The sequence below is a fragment of the Hibiscus syriacus genome, unplaced genomic scaffold (genome assembly GCF_006381635.1).
Source record: "Hibiscus syriacus cultivar Baekdansim isolate YM2019G1 unplaced genomic scaffold, ASM638163v2 tig00111812_pilon, whole genome shotgun sequence".
Taxonomy (NCBI): domain Eukaryota; kingdom Viridiplantae; phylum Streptophyta; class Magnoliopsida; order Malvales; family Malvaceae; genus Hibiscus; species Hibiscus syriacus.
This window is the reverse complement of record NW_024063187.1, coordinates 1,929,285-1,944,058: the sequence shown is the minus strand read 5'-3', so window position 1 is coordinate 1,944,058 and position 14,774 is coordinate 1,929,285. Positions and strand designations below refer to the sequence as shown.

The 14,774-nt window shown below is 34.2% G+C and overlaps 1 protein-coding gene across 1 annotated transcript; it reads right to left on the bottom strand.

The window, feature by feature from the left end:
- Positions 1–13,758: 13,758 nt before the first annotated feature.
- LOC120171192 (glycine-rich protein 5-like) lies at positions 13,759–14,418 on the bottom strand. Its single transcript, XM_039178947.1, has one exon. The coding sequence runs from the start codon at positions 14,362–14,364 to the stop codon at positions 13,885–13,887; it is 480 nt and encodes a 159-aa protein (XP_039034878.1). The 5' UTR covers positions 14,365–14,418; the 3' UTR covers positions 13,759–13,884.
- Positions 14,419–14,774: the final 356 nt, after the last annotated feature.

Here is a 14,774-nt window from a genome sequence, read left to right as displayed (position 1 = left end):
GCAGGTCCTCTGGTCATTTTTGTTTTAGTTTCAGCACCAACATTCATAGTCCCATCCAAAGTGGGATCCACTAGTGGCTTCTCTTCATGGATCACAACATTTACCAAGTCTATCAACTTAGCCATTTGTTCTCTGGATTCATCCTGAATTCTTCTTGCTTGGTCAATCATTTCCTGTTGGTTTTTTATGAGTTGCTCTTGAATTTTCTCAATCTTACTAACACGTGCTAGTATCTCATTCATTGCTTTGGATCTTCTTACAGATACGCTTTATATAACCTCAATTTGCCTTCGATGTCTCTCTTTTAACTGCCTTTGCTTTGAACAAGCTCGATGTGTCTAGTCTTTGTTCCTTTTTTTTATGAGACATCCCTTGTTAGTTAATGTGGATGCACTGAAAAAAATGGAAAAGAAAATAAAAATAATGCGGAATATGCAAGAATGCATGATGCATGAAATGTTCGAGGCATTGATCCAAAAATGTGCCTGTTATTATAAATAATCCTTATTGGGGACAAAAGTGTTACGTCTTAGGAGACAAAAACATTTTAAAGGTATAGACCCCGAACATCTTCTGACTGGTTGATTCGTCTTCAGTATCTTTCTATCACTAGTTGAATGCTCTGTCGAACCGTTCCGGCTTCTCTGGCTAAACTGTGCAAGTGATGAGCTACTTGCTCCAAAAAGTCTCGAATGACTGCATCTATGGCTTTCACTCTCTATTGAGCATGTTCCTAATGAATGTGCCTTTTGAGTCCTCCATCGATAGGAACTATCTGATGTTTAGCTGCTTGTTTCTTGAATTTGTCAACAATGGACTCCAATTTCAGCTATCATTTTTCTATCTTGTTCTCGTAGTCTTCGAAAGGACTCTCTGGTTCAGTAAGCTTTTTCTTGTGTTACCCCTGCAACTTTCATTATCTCGTTTTGGAAAAGTTGACTTTTGACATGCTTGGTGTAAACTTGGTCCATTCTGAGTCTTTCCTGGCCATAACTGGACTTTTGAGCTTTTTATCTCTTTTATTATAACCCTTTGTCCATTAATGCAGATTATTTACGTTTAACGAACACGTTTTTGGTGGATCAACACCTCTTTTTATGATGCAGATGCTAGAAAGACAAACACAAAAGCAAAAAGTTAGTAAGATATATAAATGACGAAAGTAAATGAAAAAAACTACGTCAGTAAAATCCTCCTAGGTTTTGTAATGTGGTTTCGGGTAGGCTCTAATTCTCCATGGTCTCCCGGTTTAGGTTCTAAAAAAAATGTACCCGAGTTCTCTTTGCTGGTGCCCCATTGGGCTTGCCAGACCCTTAGTCCTAAGCCCATTACAAGCTTGTGTGGACTAAGTTAAACTCGAGAGGAAACATTCCCTTATGTTTGTGCGGTGAATAAATTCACACGAAGACATAAGGTATATGAATCCCGAAGGCTACTTGCTAGGCTTGTGCGAAGAATAAATTCTCACGAAGGCGTCGCTTTTACCTTCACTTAAAAATAGGGTTTGGAACTCAGGTATAGAGCCTTAGATGAAAAAGACTTTAAGGGCTGAAATTATTGAGAAAACCGTCAGTACAACTATTTATTTGAAAAAAATAATCAAAAGTAAGTAATAATGATCGAAAAAATTACCTTAAAATTTAAACTTACCCTTTTCATTAAAAAGAAAACTGGAAATTATCTTATCTTGACTCACTTACCTTTCCCCAGCGGAGTCGCCAAACTGTCGCGACCGTCTTTCAGTTAGGTCCGAAATTGGGCTTCGACTTGGACTAAATGAATTGGAGTCACCACCGATCATTTATTTTAAGGCAAATGGGTTGATCGGACACCTTATTTCTTACCTGATCTGCATCTTGTCAGTGATATGTTAGATTCGGGAGTTGGTTACAGTCAAGAAAGGGTTAACACCCTTGAGCTGCCCTTTCGGTACTACGTAATTTCCAGTTGTCTTAAAATAAGAAAATTGTAATTTAAATTAAAAAAGGTAAAATAACAATCACAATTACTTACCTCCGATCAGTTTTAAAAGTGTATATAGATAAAATAAGTTAAAGAAAAAAATGAAAGTAAAAAACAAATAAAATAAAATAAAGAAAAAAATAAATATAAGGAAATGAATAAAGGGAAAAATAATAGTAAAGAAATAATACATATATATATTTAAAAATATATATATATCCATTAATAAGACAAATGAAATATAAATATACATAATAAACATTAAAAAACTACCACATCACTTCACCGAAAGTGAGGGGGGAAACTTTGGTGAACGAGGACAAAGGTAGGGGCCAAGTAGGTGTGTGTAGGTAATATATATCTATAATATAGTATTAAATAATAATAAAAATAGAATAAATAAATAGAAATAAAATAAATAAAATAAATAAATAAAGTAGGTATAATGATAATAATAATAAGGAAATAAATAAATAAATAATATATATATATATATACACATGTTAATATAATAATAATAATAATAAATAATATATATATAATAACGTATAAACAAAGTAATAAAACAAAAATGAAAAAAAGAAAATAAATAGAAAAATATATAATCAAATATATATATATATATATATAAGATGACAAAATATAGTACTTAAATAAAAATAATAATTAAATAAAAATAACTAATATATATATATTAATAATAGATGTATAAATAAAATATAAAAAAATATATGTATATATGTATATATATATATAACAAAATAGATAATAAAAAATAAAAAATAATAATGATAATACAAGGATTAAATCGAAATAAAAAGCAAGTTGGGTGGCCAAATTGAAAGAAAACCAAAATTAGAGGTCAATTTAGGACGAATTTGGGATCGAAATAAACCTTTAAAAACATAGGGGGACTAAATGGGTGATTTACTCACTTTTATAAAAAAAACACGCTAGGGGATCCGCTCGGGTCGTAGGTCGATCCATGGGTTGGGTATAAATCCCAAAACCCATAAACTGATTTTCATTTCTCCTTTCCTACGCAAATGAATAAAAACGAAGAACAGGGCGTTGAAACCCAGAAAATGGCCACACGTGGCCTTGCTGGTCGTCATTGATCGGTGTCGGCTCGCGGTCATCGATGGTGAACCCTTAAAAAAATTATTTTTCGAAAGCCCCTAACACCCTCATTTCGAAAATCACCCTATTTTTTAAGATTCGGGGGTGTAGATCTAGAAAGGAAGATCCGAACACCTCCCCCTTTTCTTCATCGGCAATCAATTTTAAAACCGAGGAAAAATCCACATACAAGCAACGGATTAACCAAAATAAAGGTAAAAATTTTATACCTTTTTTTTATTTCTCTTCGAACACTTTACAAACACTTTCAGATCTCGTATTTTGTATCTTTGCGTGTAATCTCTCTGTATTTTTCTAGTATTTTTCGCGTGTAATACTTGTGCGTAAATCCTCTGTGATCTTGTGTGTTTCGAATACATTAATTTATAGTAAAAATGCAAGCATATTTTTAGACTCTAGTGTTTGAGTCCTAATCGAACTGCTCTTTTGTTTGGTTGGTTGTGGAGGAGTCCTGTCGAACCACATCGTCGATGGTGCCATGAAAATTGGCGGTGGACTCGGGTTTGGATAAAACAGCGATGGATGAGAGGCTAGGGTTGGAAAACCCTAAGTTTACATCGGGTAAGAGCTGGGCCGGTTCGGGTCTTGGACCGGGTTCCACTTCAGCGGGCTGCACTTTGGGCTTATTGGTTGGTCTTGTTAAGTGTAAATGGGTCTCGGGGTGTTTGGTATTAGGACTGTAAACAAAGGAAAAATGTAACATAAATATGTACCCTTATTATAATAATAAAATAATAAAATAATAAAATAATAAAATAATAAAATATAAATGAAATTGGACGAAAATTAGTATCTACACTTCTTTTTCTTCTTCTTCCCCACATTGTTTCTTCTTTTTCTTTTTCTTCTTCCCCACATTGTTTCTTCTTTTTCTTTTTCTTCTTCCCCACACTGTTTTTTCTTCTTCTTCTTCTCCACACTATGGTATCCATATGATATTCCCAGGGGCATCCCTCATAAGCATGTCACATATGATATTCCCTATTAGTGAAAGGGAAGAAATCAACAAAAGTTACTTCTTTTTTCTACATGTTTTTTCTTTTTCAGGAAAAGGGAAGAAATTAACAAAAGTTACTTCTTCCGACAGTTTTGATGAGCAAGTGAAGAAAAGCAGAAAGTCTTTGAAGGACAGAAAGAATAAAAGAAAAAGAAGATATTCTTCATTTGATTCCTACAGCCCCGATTCTTATTTCGGTTCCTATTCTGCAGATTCAGAACTGGATATCTCTGATTCTGAATCAAGTTAAACAACAGTGAATCAGATTCTTCTTGAGCATTATGGGCAGCAAAGTCAATTTTCTTTTCCCTAAACTTCTGAAGAAGCTCTTGGTTGAATCCTGGAAGCTGCACACGGAATCGTTGAACACGATTTCCCAACTCAGTAGAGTTGGCCTCTACGATAGCTATCGTTCCATTTTCATACAAATCCAATTTTCTAACCCTGTTCTTGTCCAAATACTCCAAAAACCTAGACTGGGACATTGTTCATCGGCATTCGCTTTCCCATTTCCTAGTAAAGTCGAAACTCCAATTCTAGCACATCCAAGTAACGACCGTAAGAATTCCTTTATTCCTTCATGTTGTTTAGGCTTTAAAGATGCCTTTTCAAGGACACCGTTTGATCTCCTACCCGATGATGAGATGCTGGGGGTAAATACCATATTTCTAAATTGCGGCCGCAACGCAGCGTAACACCCACATCATAACATTTTTTAAAGTTATCGCGATGCAATAATGGCGCAATGCAATAAGGGAATAGCATCACGATTGTTGCGGTAAAAAACCGTTACGTAACACCGCAACACGCTATAAATTGCGCTACAACGCCGCAACAAACTTTAAATTATCAGAAATATAAAATTACATAGATAAATTGTTCTAATTTAATTTTTAAAATTGTATTATAAATATATATCATTAATAATATCGTAATAGTTATGTTTAAAATTAGTTACTTAAATTTGAATTAATTAAATTATTTATTAACGTTATTTTAAAATTAAATTAAATTTTTCTGATTCCTAAAATTGACGTGATTAATTTTAAATTAGTGAAGATATGATGATGATAGAACTCATACGAGGATGGGAGAACACTTTTATGATTCATTTGCAGGTTCATCATCATATAATTTAGCTACAAATGATAATGAAATTAGTGAATCATCTCATGGTTCTCATTCTTACCAACCAAATTCATGTTTTCCATCTTAGCTTGAACAAAATCTAAGTTATGGGTTTTTTGGTCATCATTTATCATACAACATGTTTCCTACCAATGATGCATCTTATGATACACACAATGTGATGTCTTCTTCACATGGAATAGGAATGAATCAAAATCAAGACACGAAGATGGAAATGCTTTAGATCTGCCACACCATTCATTTTGGTGTGAACTGTAAGATATATAATTTTTATATTTGTAGTTATGCATTTTTTTTCTTTCTAAGTTATTTAAAATGAACATTTTTATGTTAAAATATAAATTTTTATATGATTTTAGTGATATTGTTTATATGTTATTCATTAACATTATAATTGTTATTACTCATTATCCAGTATGATAGCAGTTCTATAGTTTATATTTGTTTTAATAAATTTTTATCTATGAAATTAAAATTTTATTTTCAAAATAAAATAATAAAAGAATATATTAATATTAATATATTAAAAGATAATTGTAAAATGTATACATATAATATTTTAGTCGTATTGTGATTTTTGAGGAAAATATCATGCCTGCAACAGCCGTAACACGTTATGTAACGTGTAACCACAACTGTAACACCACAACCGCATCCACAACAAAATCCACAATTTGATACTATGGTAAATACAATATGCATTCCATAGAAGTGTCTACTCAGCTTTGATTTTGTTCTATGGGCAAACAAACCATTCCCAAGCAGGCAAGCAGATGATGCTGCCATTTGCACTATAAACGAACGCTCGAGGTTACAAAAACACTCGCATTATTCAACTATTTAAGTTCATCTGAGTATAACTCGAATTTTTGTTCCTTCTGCTTATTAATATATAGTGGTGGATAAATATTTTGTTTTGTGATATTTGTCGATACTGGTATTATTACAGGAGTTCAGATAGTTCAACTGATAGTGAGAGTACAAGCTCCAGCAGTGGCAGTGATGATGGGAAGGCTGGTTCTCGTAATGTTTCTGCTGGTGCCAATCGTATCTCCAAACCTGCTGAAGGTGAATCTTTTGGTATTTCTATCCTCAAATGTTTTAGCCTGTTATTTTCTAGTTCTTCACACTAGCTTCCTTTGCATATGATATTCCCTATTAGTTCATGCAAAGGCGTAGACATGACATGCAGCTTTTGGGCAAAAACGGGAGACCTCGTAGTTGGATGGTCTCCTTAACCAACCCAAAATCGAGGAGCATAAACAACAGAAAGTTGGCTTTTGCTTTCAAGGGCTATACAGTACAGGCGCCACTCCTGTTTAGTTTACAATCACAACTGTTGTTTTTCTTTCATTTGGTTTCAACCTCCGCTTGTTTAAAGTGTAAAAATATTGAAGAAGAAAAAGCTCTGACTGTACCATTCAGAGAAGTATTGTTCGATTGACTTCGTTCTATTTTCCTTTTTTTAACATTATAACAATGTTTTCTTATATTTGATTCGCTGGTTCAATATTTTTGTTTCAGATTTAGAGTTAAAGGAATTGTGCTTCAAATTAAAGGAATTGTGGTTCAATATTTAATTAAGGAATCGATGATCAAAGTCTATCAGACAAAAAACAAAAGGATTCTTGGGTTAATGGAAGTTAACGGCCGAGAAATTTAAATTGAACGAATCGATTACGAAAATGACCAAATGCATTTAATTAAAAAAACCGGTGATATGTTTGTTGCTGTAATATCAGTACTGATTTAAAGACCCAACGTACAGTGATCTTTTTCATCTGCCTGCCAAAGCAAAACTCTAAATTAAATGAAACCTAACAGCTGTAGATTCAAGCGTCTGCATGGCAGTAGGTAAAGGCATGTGCTGGCCAGCACTGATATCTCTCATTAATTTGGTAAGCAGACCCCTAGTAAATTCGGTTTCAGGTTTTGCTGTAGGTCACCTCATTAATGAAAAGGAAATTACTCTTACCACCAGTTACCGTTGAGAAACCGCTCCTGCATGGCGTCTGTTTCATGCAGTTTTTTTCCTTGTTTTGCTTTATGTGATCTTTGGAAAGGAAAGTCTAGTTGTTAATATAAAATTAAAAAAACGGTAGAAATTAGTTATAATATCAAGAGCATAATTTTATAAGTTAGAATAACCTTTTAAGTTGAAATTAAAAATATTACATTATTTATAACGTTTTCATTAATCAAAATTCTTATAATTTTATAATTTTTATTGTAAACACTAAAACCACCATTATATAAATTTTTTAATTGTAATTGAAAATATTTATAAATTATATTATTTTTAAGGTTAAACAAAATATTAATATTTTAACCAAAAAGCACTTATGTTTGGAGATCGTCTCCATGAATAATTCCATCTTCACAATCTCGTTTCTCAGTGCTCTTAAAAGTTGCAAAATTTAGGTTAATGAATTAGTAACATTTTGTTATGACTTCTAAAATATTTAAAAATAATAGTTTAATTTCTTTAAAAATTGTAAAATTATGAATTAATATAATGGTAAAATTATATTTTGACTTACTAAAACTTTATAATTTTATTCCAATTTTAAAAAATATTTTAACTAGGATAAACGCATAATTTTGTCTAAATTCAAATTTCAATCATTGGTAAATAAAGTTTAAATATATTCTAAATATTGGGATGGATGTTGTTTTTATTATTATGAAAGCTATTTTTGCTGTTATTTGTTACTACACTACAACAAAACAGGCTTTTTGCAGCCTTTTTTTTTACCTTTAGCGGCGTTTATAAGCGCCTCTAAAAACACATGTGGCATTTAGATAAACGCCGCGAAAACCGCCGTTGAAAATAGCGCCGCTAAAGTTCACGGCGTTTTTTGTTAAAAAACGCTGTAATAGGTATTGATATTTAGCGGCGTTTGTTTAGCGGCGTTTTTTAGATAAACGCCGCAATAGGTTATGATGTTTAGAGGCATTTTTCTCATAAACGCCGTAGTAGGTGTTGCTGTTTTGCGGCGTTTTCACATAAACTCCGCAGTAGGTTTTGATGTTTTGCGGTGTTTTTCTCACAAACGCCGCAGTAGGTATTGATGTTTTGTGGCGTTTTTGCTAAAAACGCCGGTAAAGATTTGTATATAGCGGCATTTCTAGGATAAAAACGCCGCTAAATGTAAGGTATATTGCGGCATTTTTTGTTGCAAACGCCGCTAAATAATATAGAATTTAACAGTCCTAAAAATTATGCTTCATTACCCCAAAACTCTTTTTTCAACCTGTTCCATTAACCAACAAACAAAACAATAATAAAATCAAACTCTATATTCATAACAAACAATATCAAATCCAATATAATAAATAATAGTTTTCATTAACGTAATATAAGTTCAGTTAAACAAGGTTCAGTAGAATGCTCATAACATAAATGAGACTACGATGGTGGATTTTGAGCTTGCGTTTTCTAAATCATCAGCATCATATCATTGAGTCATTTTTCAAATTCTTCACATCTCTGTTGATATGCTGCTTCTCTATGTGCTGACGCTGCTTCTTTCTCTGCTTCCGCTGCTGCTCTGGTTGCTTCTGCGGTGCTCTCTCTGCTTCCCTTGCTTCATTTTCCGCTTTCAAGTTAGTCATTTGTTGATCCATCTCAGTCAACTTTTCTTTTAAACGACAAACTTCTTGGTGGGAAGATCGAGATTGTGATGACATGTACTGTGATGAACTTGATCCAAAATATTTGGTGGGATTAACGATTGATCCTTGACAGCGCACCCAACCATATCTTTCAGGACCTAAAACATCGTTAATAACTTGGTTTTCAATGTCATCATTATTAACAATACCTTGACTCGAAGCAGTAACATGATACTCCGCCTTTTTCTCCCTCAATATTTCCTAATAAAGTGAATAATTAATTAAAATATAAAATGTCATGATACAAATATAAATAAAGTCAGGTAAATTTAAAACATCTACCCAAAAAACGTACCATAATTTTGCAGCGTCAGCAGTCATAGGAGTGTCATCCTTCTTCGTATGTGTCATGTCGAAGAGTTGGATTCTACCAACTTTAGAACTGGATGTATTTTCCTAAAATGTACCATAATATAATTACTATGAGTTAGTATGTACATGGAATACAAAAAACTATTTCAATAATCTATAATACCTCCTCATGAGCTATACAAGCAAAACTCTTTGATCCAGCCGTGTGCGTAAACTTTTGTTGTTGCCTGCTAGCAACACCAATATGCTCTCGGTCCTACAATGTCAAACAACCACTTTTAATGATGATTTACAATTCGTTACAATTATTTCTGAAAAATACATCATACCTGTCCTTTTTGTGAACTCCAAATCTGGCTGCATCTTCCCATTGGTACCTTAGCATTCCTGGTGGGACTGTTTGCAACTTCTCTTCAAGGCTGAGATCATTCTTGAAGTATTTTTTCTTTAAGGAGCTCTCGTGATCCCTCCATCTCTTCCCTAACGTTTGCTTCACATAATCGTCAGAGACCTCTAAAGAAAATTTCCCCTATACAGCAAATAAGTGTGCACCGTAAGTATAAATTAGTATTGAATTTCTATAGAGTATGTAATTATAATGACATTATTACCTTAACAAAATCCAACGCTTGATTTTTGTTACTATTAGGCATTTCGCGCCATGACTCGTAATTGATCAGTAACAGATTCACATTACGTCCAACTAAACGCCATTCTGTTTATTTAATGATTTCATTGATGTCATCAAATTTTTATTTGTACATTTCCTTTCAAAATTGTGTATACTCCTGTGGTTTTTTCATGCTAACAGTAACAATGTTTAATTGTAGCAACTTTTGCTGAACATTAACTACTTTTACTGTTGATGTTACTAATATCTCTTTTTTATTCTCTGTAACTTCATGTTTTTGTGAAGTTTTGAACTTGAAATATTGGAATTATTCTGTAATTTTTAGCGGTTTTCTTATATTTGTAAAGGTTTTGAATTTACAGGAAACCTAATATGTTTTGAACAAGGGCAAGAATAATTTTTTTTGAACAAATGTAGGTATTCAATCTCCTACTACAAAACTCAGTTGTCATAAAATTTGAAACAAATAAAAATCAATCAACCCTTAATTTGGTTGACCAATGGTTCAAGGTTGACTAACCGTTTCGATTCTGAGGCTGCGCTGGTGGAGAAACTTTTGGTAGGACGCAAATTGGAGAAGGGTTGTCAAGGACGCAAGGTCAACGGCAACGTGAGGCTGCGCTGGTGGTGGTTGCGCTGGTGGAGAAGCTTGCACTGCTGGAGAAGGTTGCGCTGGTAGAGAATGTTAGGAACGATATTCAGTAAATGGGTAGGAAAATTAGGGATTTGGAACAATGGGTATTAAATTGTTTAACTATTGCGGTGTTTGTTTATACAAACGCCGCAATAGTATCATGTATGGTTGTGCTTTTAACATAAACGTCGCGTTTGTACATGTCAATACTGGTGTTTTTATACAAACGCCACTATATATCAGGATATTGCGGCGTTTCGATTAAAAACACCATAAAGGAACTACTCTATTGCTATGTTTTTTACGAAAACGCCACTAAGGAACTATCTATTGCGGCGTTTATTAAAAAACGCCACCTAATAACAACTTTATTGCGGCTTTTGTATCCAAAAACGCCACTAAAGTATAACTTTTTAGCGGCGCTTTTTACCAAACGCCACAAAATTAAGAGTATTTTACGGCGTTTTTCTAAAAAACGGCAATAAAATAGTATTCTTTACCAGCGTTTTGGATACAAACGCCACAAAAGTAAATCTATTGCGACATTTTTGTATCAAAAACGACGCTAATAACATTTAATTTACATAATATTAGTTCAGTTTACAACTAATCATTTCTGCTCTACATCTACTAAATTCACTGATATATGTAGCTTTATATAAGTAACAACAACCATACATTTGAATTAAGACATAAGGTATGCATAAAAATGCTTAACAACATAATACATTGCAATTTAGAAACATTAAAGCTATGCATAAACAGTCTTCACCATATTGCTCAATAGAATTTAGTTTTGGTCATTCGTGGGGAAAGGATGTAAGAAAGTTGTTTTTCTTGTTTGACTACGCATCGTTAAGTTTTTCGTCCTTGTAAACTCTATATGGATCAAACTGTGCAATTGTGTTATAGTTCGTCGGTGAGAGGCCCAATTTGGTCGCCGGGACATACAAACGACGTCGTCGCTTGGAATCGTTTGAGAGCTGTTGTTGTACCAGAGAAGAATCTTTGAGGGAAGAAGAGTTTAAATTATTTTAAGGTTCAGGTAAGAGAAAAGGAGGACTATATATTTAACATTTTGCGGCGTTTATACAAAAAAATACCACTATTGATTACACTATTCTGGCGTTTGTTAAAAAACACCACTATTGATTAACACTATTGCGACGTTTGTCTAAAAACGCCACTATTGATTAACACTATTGCGGCATTTTTCTAAAAACACCATTATTGATTAACACTATTGCGGCGTTTGTCTAAAAACGCCACTATTGATTATCACTATTACGGCGTTTGAGGAATAAACGACACTATATGTATAATATATTACGACATTTGTGGTATAAACGCCGTTAATTTACCACTCTATTAAGGTGTTTTGGCTCAATCGCCGCAAAATTTATACTCTATTGCGGCGTTTATACCACAAACACCGCTAATTTACCACTCTATTGCGGCGTTTTGGCTCAATCGCCGCAAAATTTATACTCTATTGCGGAACGCCGCTAATTTACCACCCTATTGCGGCGTTTTTTGTAAAAACGCCGTTATATTTCAACTCTATTGCAGCATTTTTACTACAAACGCCGCTAAAGTATCAATTTGTGGCGCTACGATTGTAAACGCTGTTATATGTTTAACTTTTGTGGCGTTTCTTCTCCAAACGCCGCTACATATCAGTTTTGCTGTAGTGCTAGTATTACATTTTAAGTCCTGTTAAAAGTATTTTTATTAATTTTTTAGTAAAAAAATTAAACTTTATTTTCCATTATTTAAAATTTATTTTAAGACCATCAATTATTTTTTATTAATATATTTTATAAATTTTAATTATTTAATATAATTGTGATTAAAATTTAAAACATTAATTAAAAAAATCAATAACATATAATTTTAATGAGACAGCTTAGCTATGTTGGCAGATTATAGCTGATTGGAACTGTTTTGTTGAGTATCGCAAACTTTTATCGCATGCATATGATTTTGCCAGCTACTGTGATCAGGTGGGTTGAGTAGTTTTGTTCAAGGGTTTTTTTTTTAGTTGTGACGTCCCTACTAAGGGGCCAAAGTTAAATGGGAGAGTATCTGTATCGTAAATCTGAGGGTGGTTTAGAAATCAATAACTTGAAATGTTGGAACAAAGTTTGTGTGGTGCTGTTGATGAGAAACATTCCTGCCGATGAAGGTTCATTATGGGTTGCTTGGGTTCATGCGTATATCTTTAAAGGCATTGACTTTTGGCAGGCCGATAGCAAACCATATTTTAGTTAGAACTTGAGAAAAAAAATAAAAAATGAGAGATGAGGCCAAGCCTCTGTTGGTTTGTGTCATCAGCTGGACAAAGATTACAATAAGGTGGTTGGGGTGTGAGATTAGAGAAAAGGAGGAGAAGGTTGTATGATAGAAACTATTGTGATTTTCTATGAATGTCCCTAACCATTCGTTCATTGCTTGGATGCAGTTCTGGACAGGTTGTCTATTGCTGATGGGCTGCTCAAAGTGGGGATTAGTGTGGATGGTAGTTGCAGAGATTATGGCGGGGGGCAGCAAACTCGAGACCATATTTTGTTTGAGTATTCATTCTCAAGGGTGGTCCGTGAGGCTGTCCTTAGGTTGTGCAATGTTGGTAAAGCTGTCGGGAGCAGGAATAAGGAGTCACCCTTGTTTATTAATCTTTTCAAGAGTAAATCGCTCATTGTATATGTCCTTAAAGAGATTTGGTGTGCATACATATACTGCACATAGAAGAGAGGAATCATAGACAATTTTAAGGTGTCGCTAGACGTGCAGGCGATATTATAGATAGTATTAAAGGAATTGTTGGGACAGAAGTGCATAGAAAAGTATTAGGTGTGCTGTTGTAAATCAAGCTCTCTGTCTAGTTGGGGAATTAAATCTCCCTAGGTTCTGTTTTTGTAATTGTTCTTTTGTAGCAATGAGTTTTCTCCTTCTTGAGTAATAAATAAAAAAATGTATAAAAAAAAAAGATGCTGACATTGGTTTAACGTTGTCATAAGAAACGGTTTGAGAAACCGATTTAAGAATCATTTCGTTGTTGTAATGTCACATTTGTGTAATCATGAAGTTAAGCAGTCGGTGAAGATAAATGGATATCCCAATGTAATGGTACGTCGACGATGATTATATATGATCAATGATAATAATTGGATGAGGTTAAACGCATTAGAATGTTAAATTTATCTCAGATTTAGGGTTGTCGGATCCCACAAATAAAAAAAACTAGAAGGGAACAAAACATTAAATTAAAATGGTTAAAACTAAAACACACATTAACATTAACAAACAAAAAAAAAGTAAACAAAGATGACGACTAATGATGGCTCACACAGATTAAGCTATTCATGGTAAAACTCCAAAACTATTTCAGGGAAATGGAAGTGCACCACTGTCACCTCCTGCTCCACCTCCAACAGCGCCTCCTACGCCGCCTCCAGCACCAGCGCCACCACCTGCACCACCAAGTCCACCCAGAGCGCCGCCGCCTCCAAAGCCACCAAGGGGATTAGTAAACCCAGCAAGACCACCATCACCACCGCCGGTACCGCCAAGTCCACCTACACCATCGAGACCCCCAGCACCACCTCCGAGTCCACCGAGACCCCCAGCAGCGCCACCAAGTCCACCTGCACCACCGAGAGCCCCAGCACCGCCGAATGGCAAGCCATTAGAGCCGACCCCCGAGAAGCCTCCAACGCCACCGTAAGTGATGAAGTTCTTCTTGTCTTCTACAGGAGCGCCACTAGCACCGGTGGTAGCAGTCATGGAAGTGGTTGTGGGCACATATCTTGCACTGGCGTGAACCACAAAGAATGCAAGAACGATCAACGAACACCACTTTGCCATATCTATTTTCTCTATCAAAACACTCTCTCTTTGGTGTGTTTCTTGGCACCTGATATGTGTGGAAGACCTCCTTTTTAAAGGCTAAGGAAAACAAAGCTGTAGTATGGGACAGTTGTGAGCATTGAATGTGTTTTAAATGCGTAGGTACAGAGTTTTGACATCTTAAAATTTTCAGCAAACCATACACCTTAACATTTTTTTTTCAAGTCAAATGAAATTTGAATAATGTTTTTATTGGAAGAAATAAAATAAAATTATGACTGTAATTGGTGATTCATTTATCTTATTTGAGTAAATAGCCGCAATTAATGTTATTGATAAGTTGTAGAGGATGATTCATTGTGTGTTCCATGTGATTCAAAAGTAATTATTTTTTTCAATCATATATGGTGGTTTATATAATGATATTT

Coding starts and splice junctions, on each gene's coding strand:
- LOC120171192 (XM_039178947.1), bottom strand. CDS start 14,364: ATGGCAAAGTGGTGTTCGTTGATCGTTCTTGCATTCTTTGTGGTTCAC.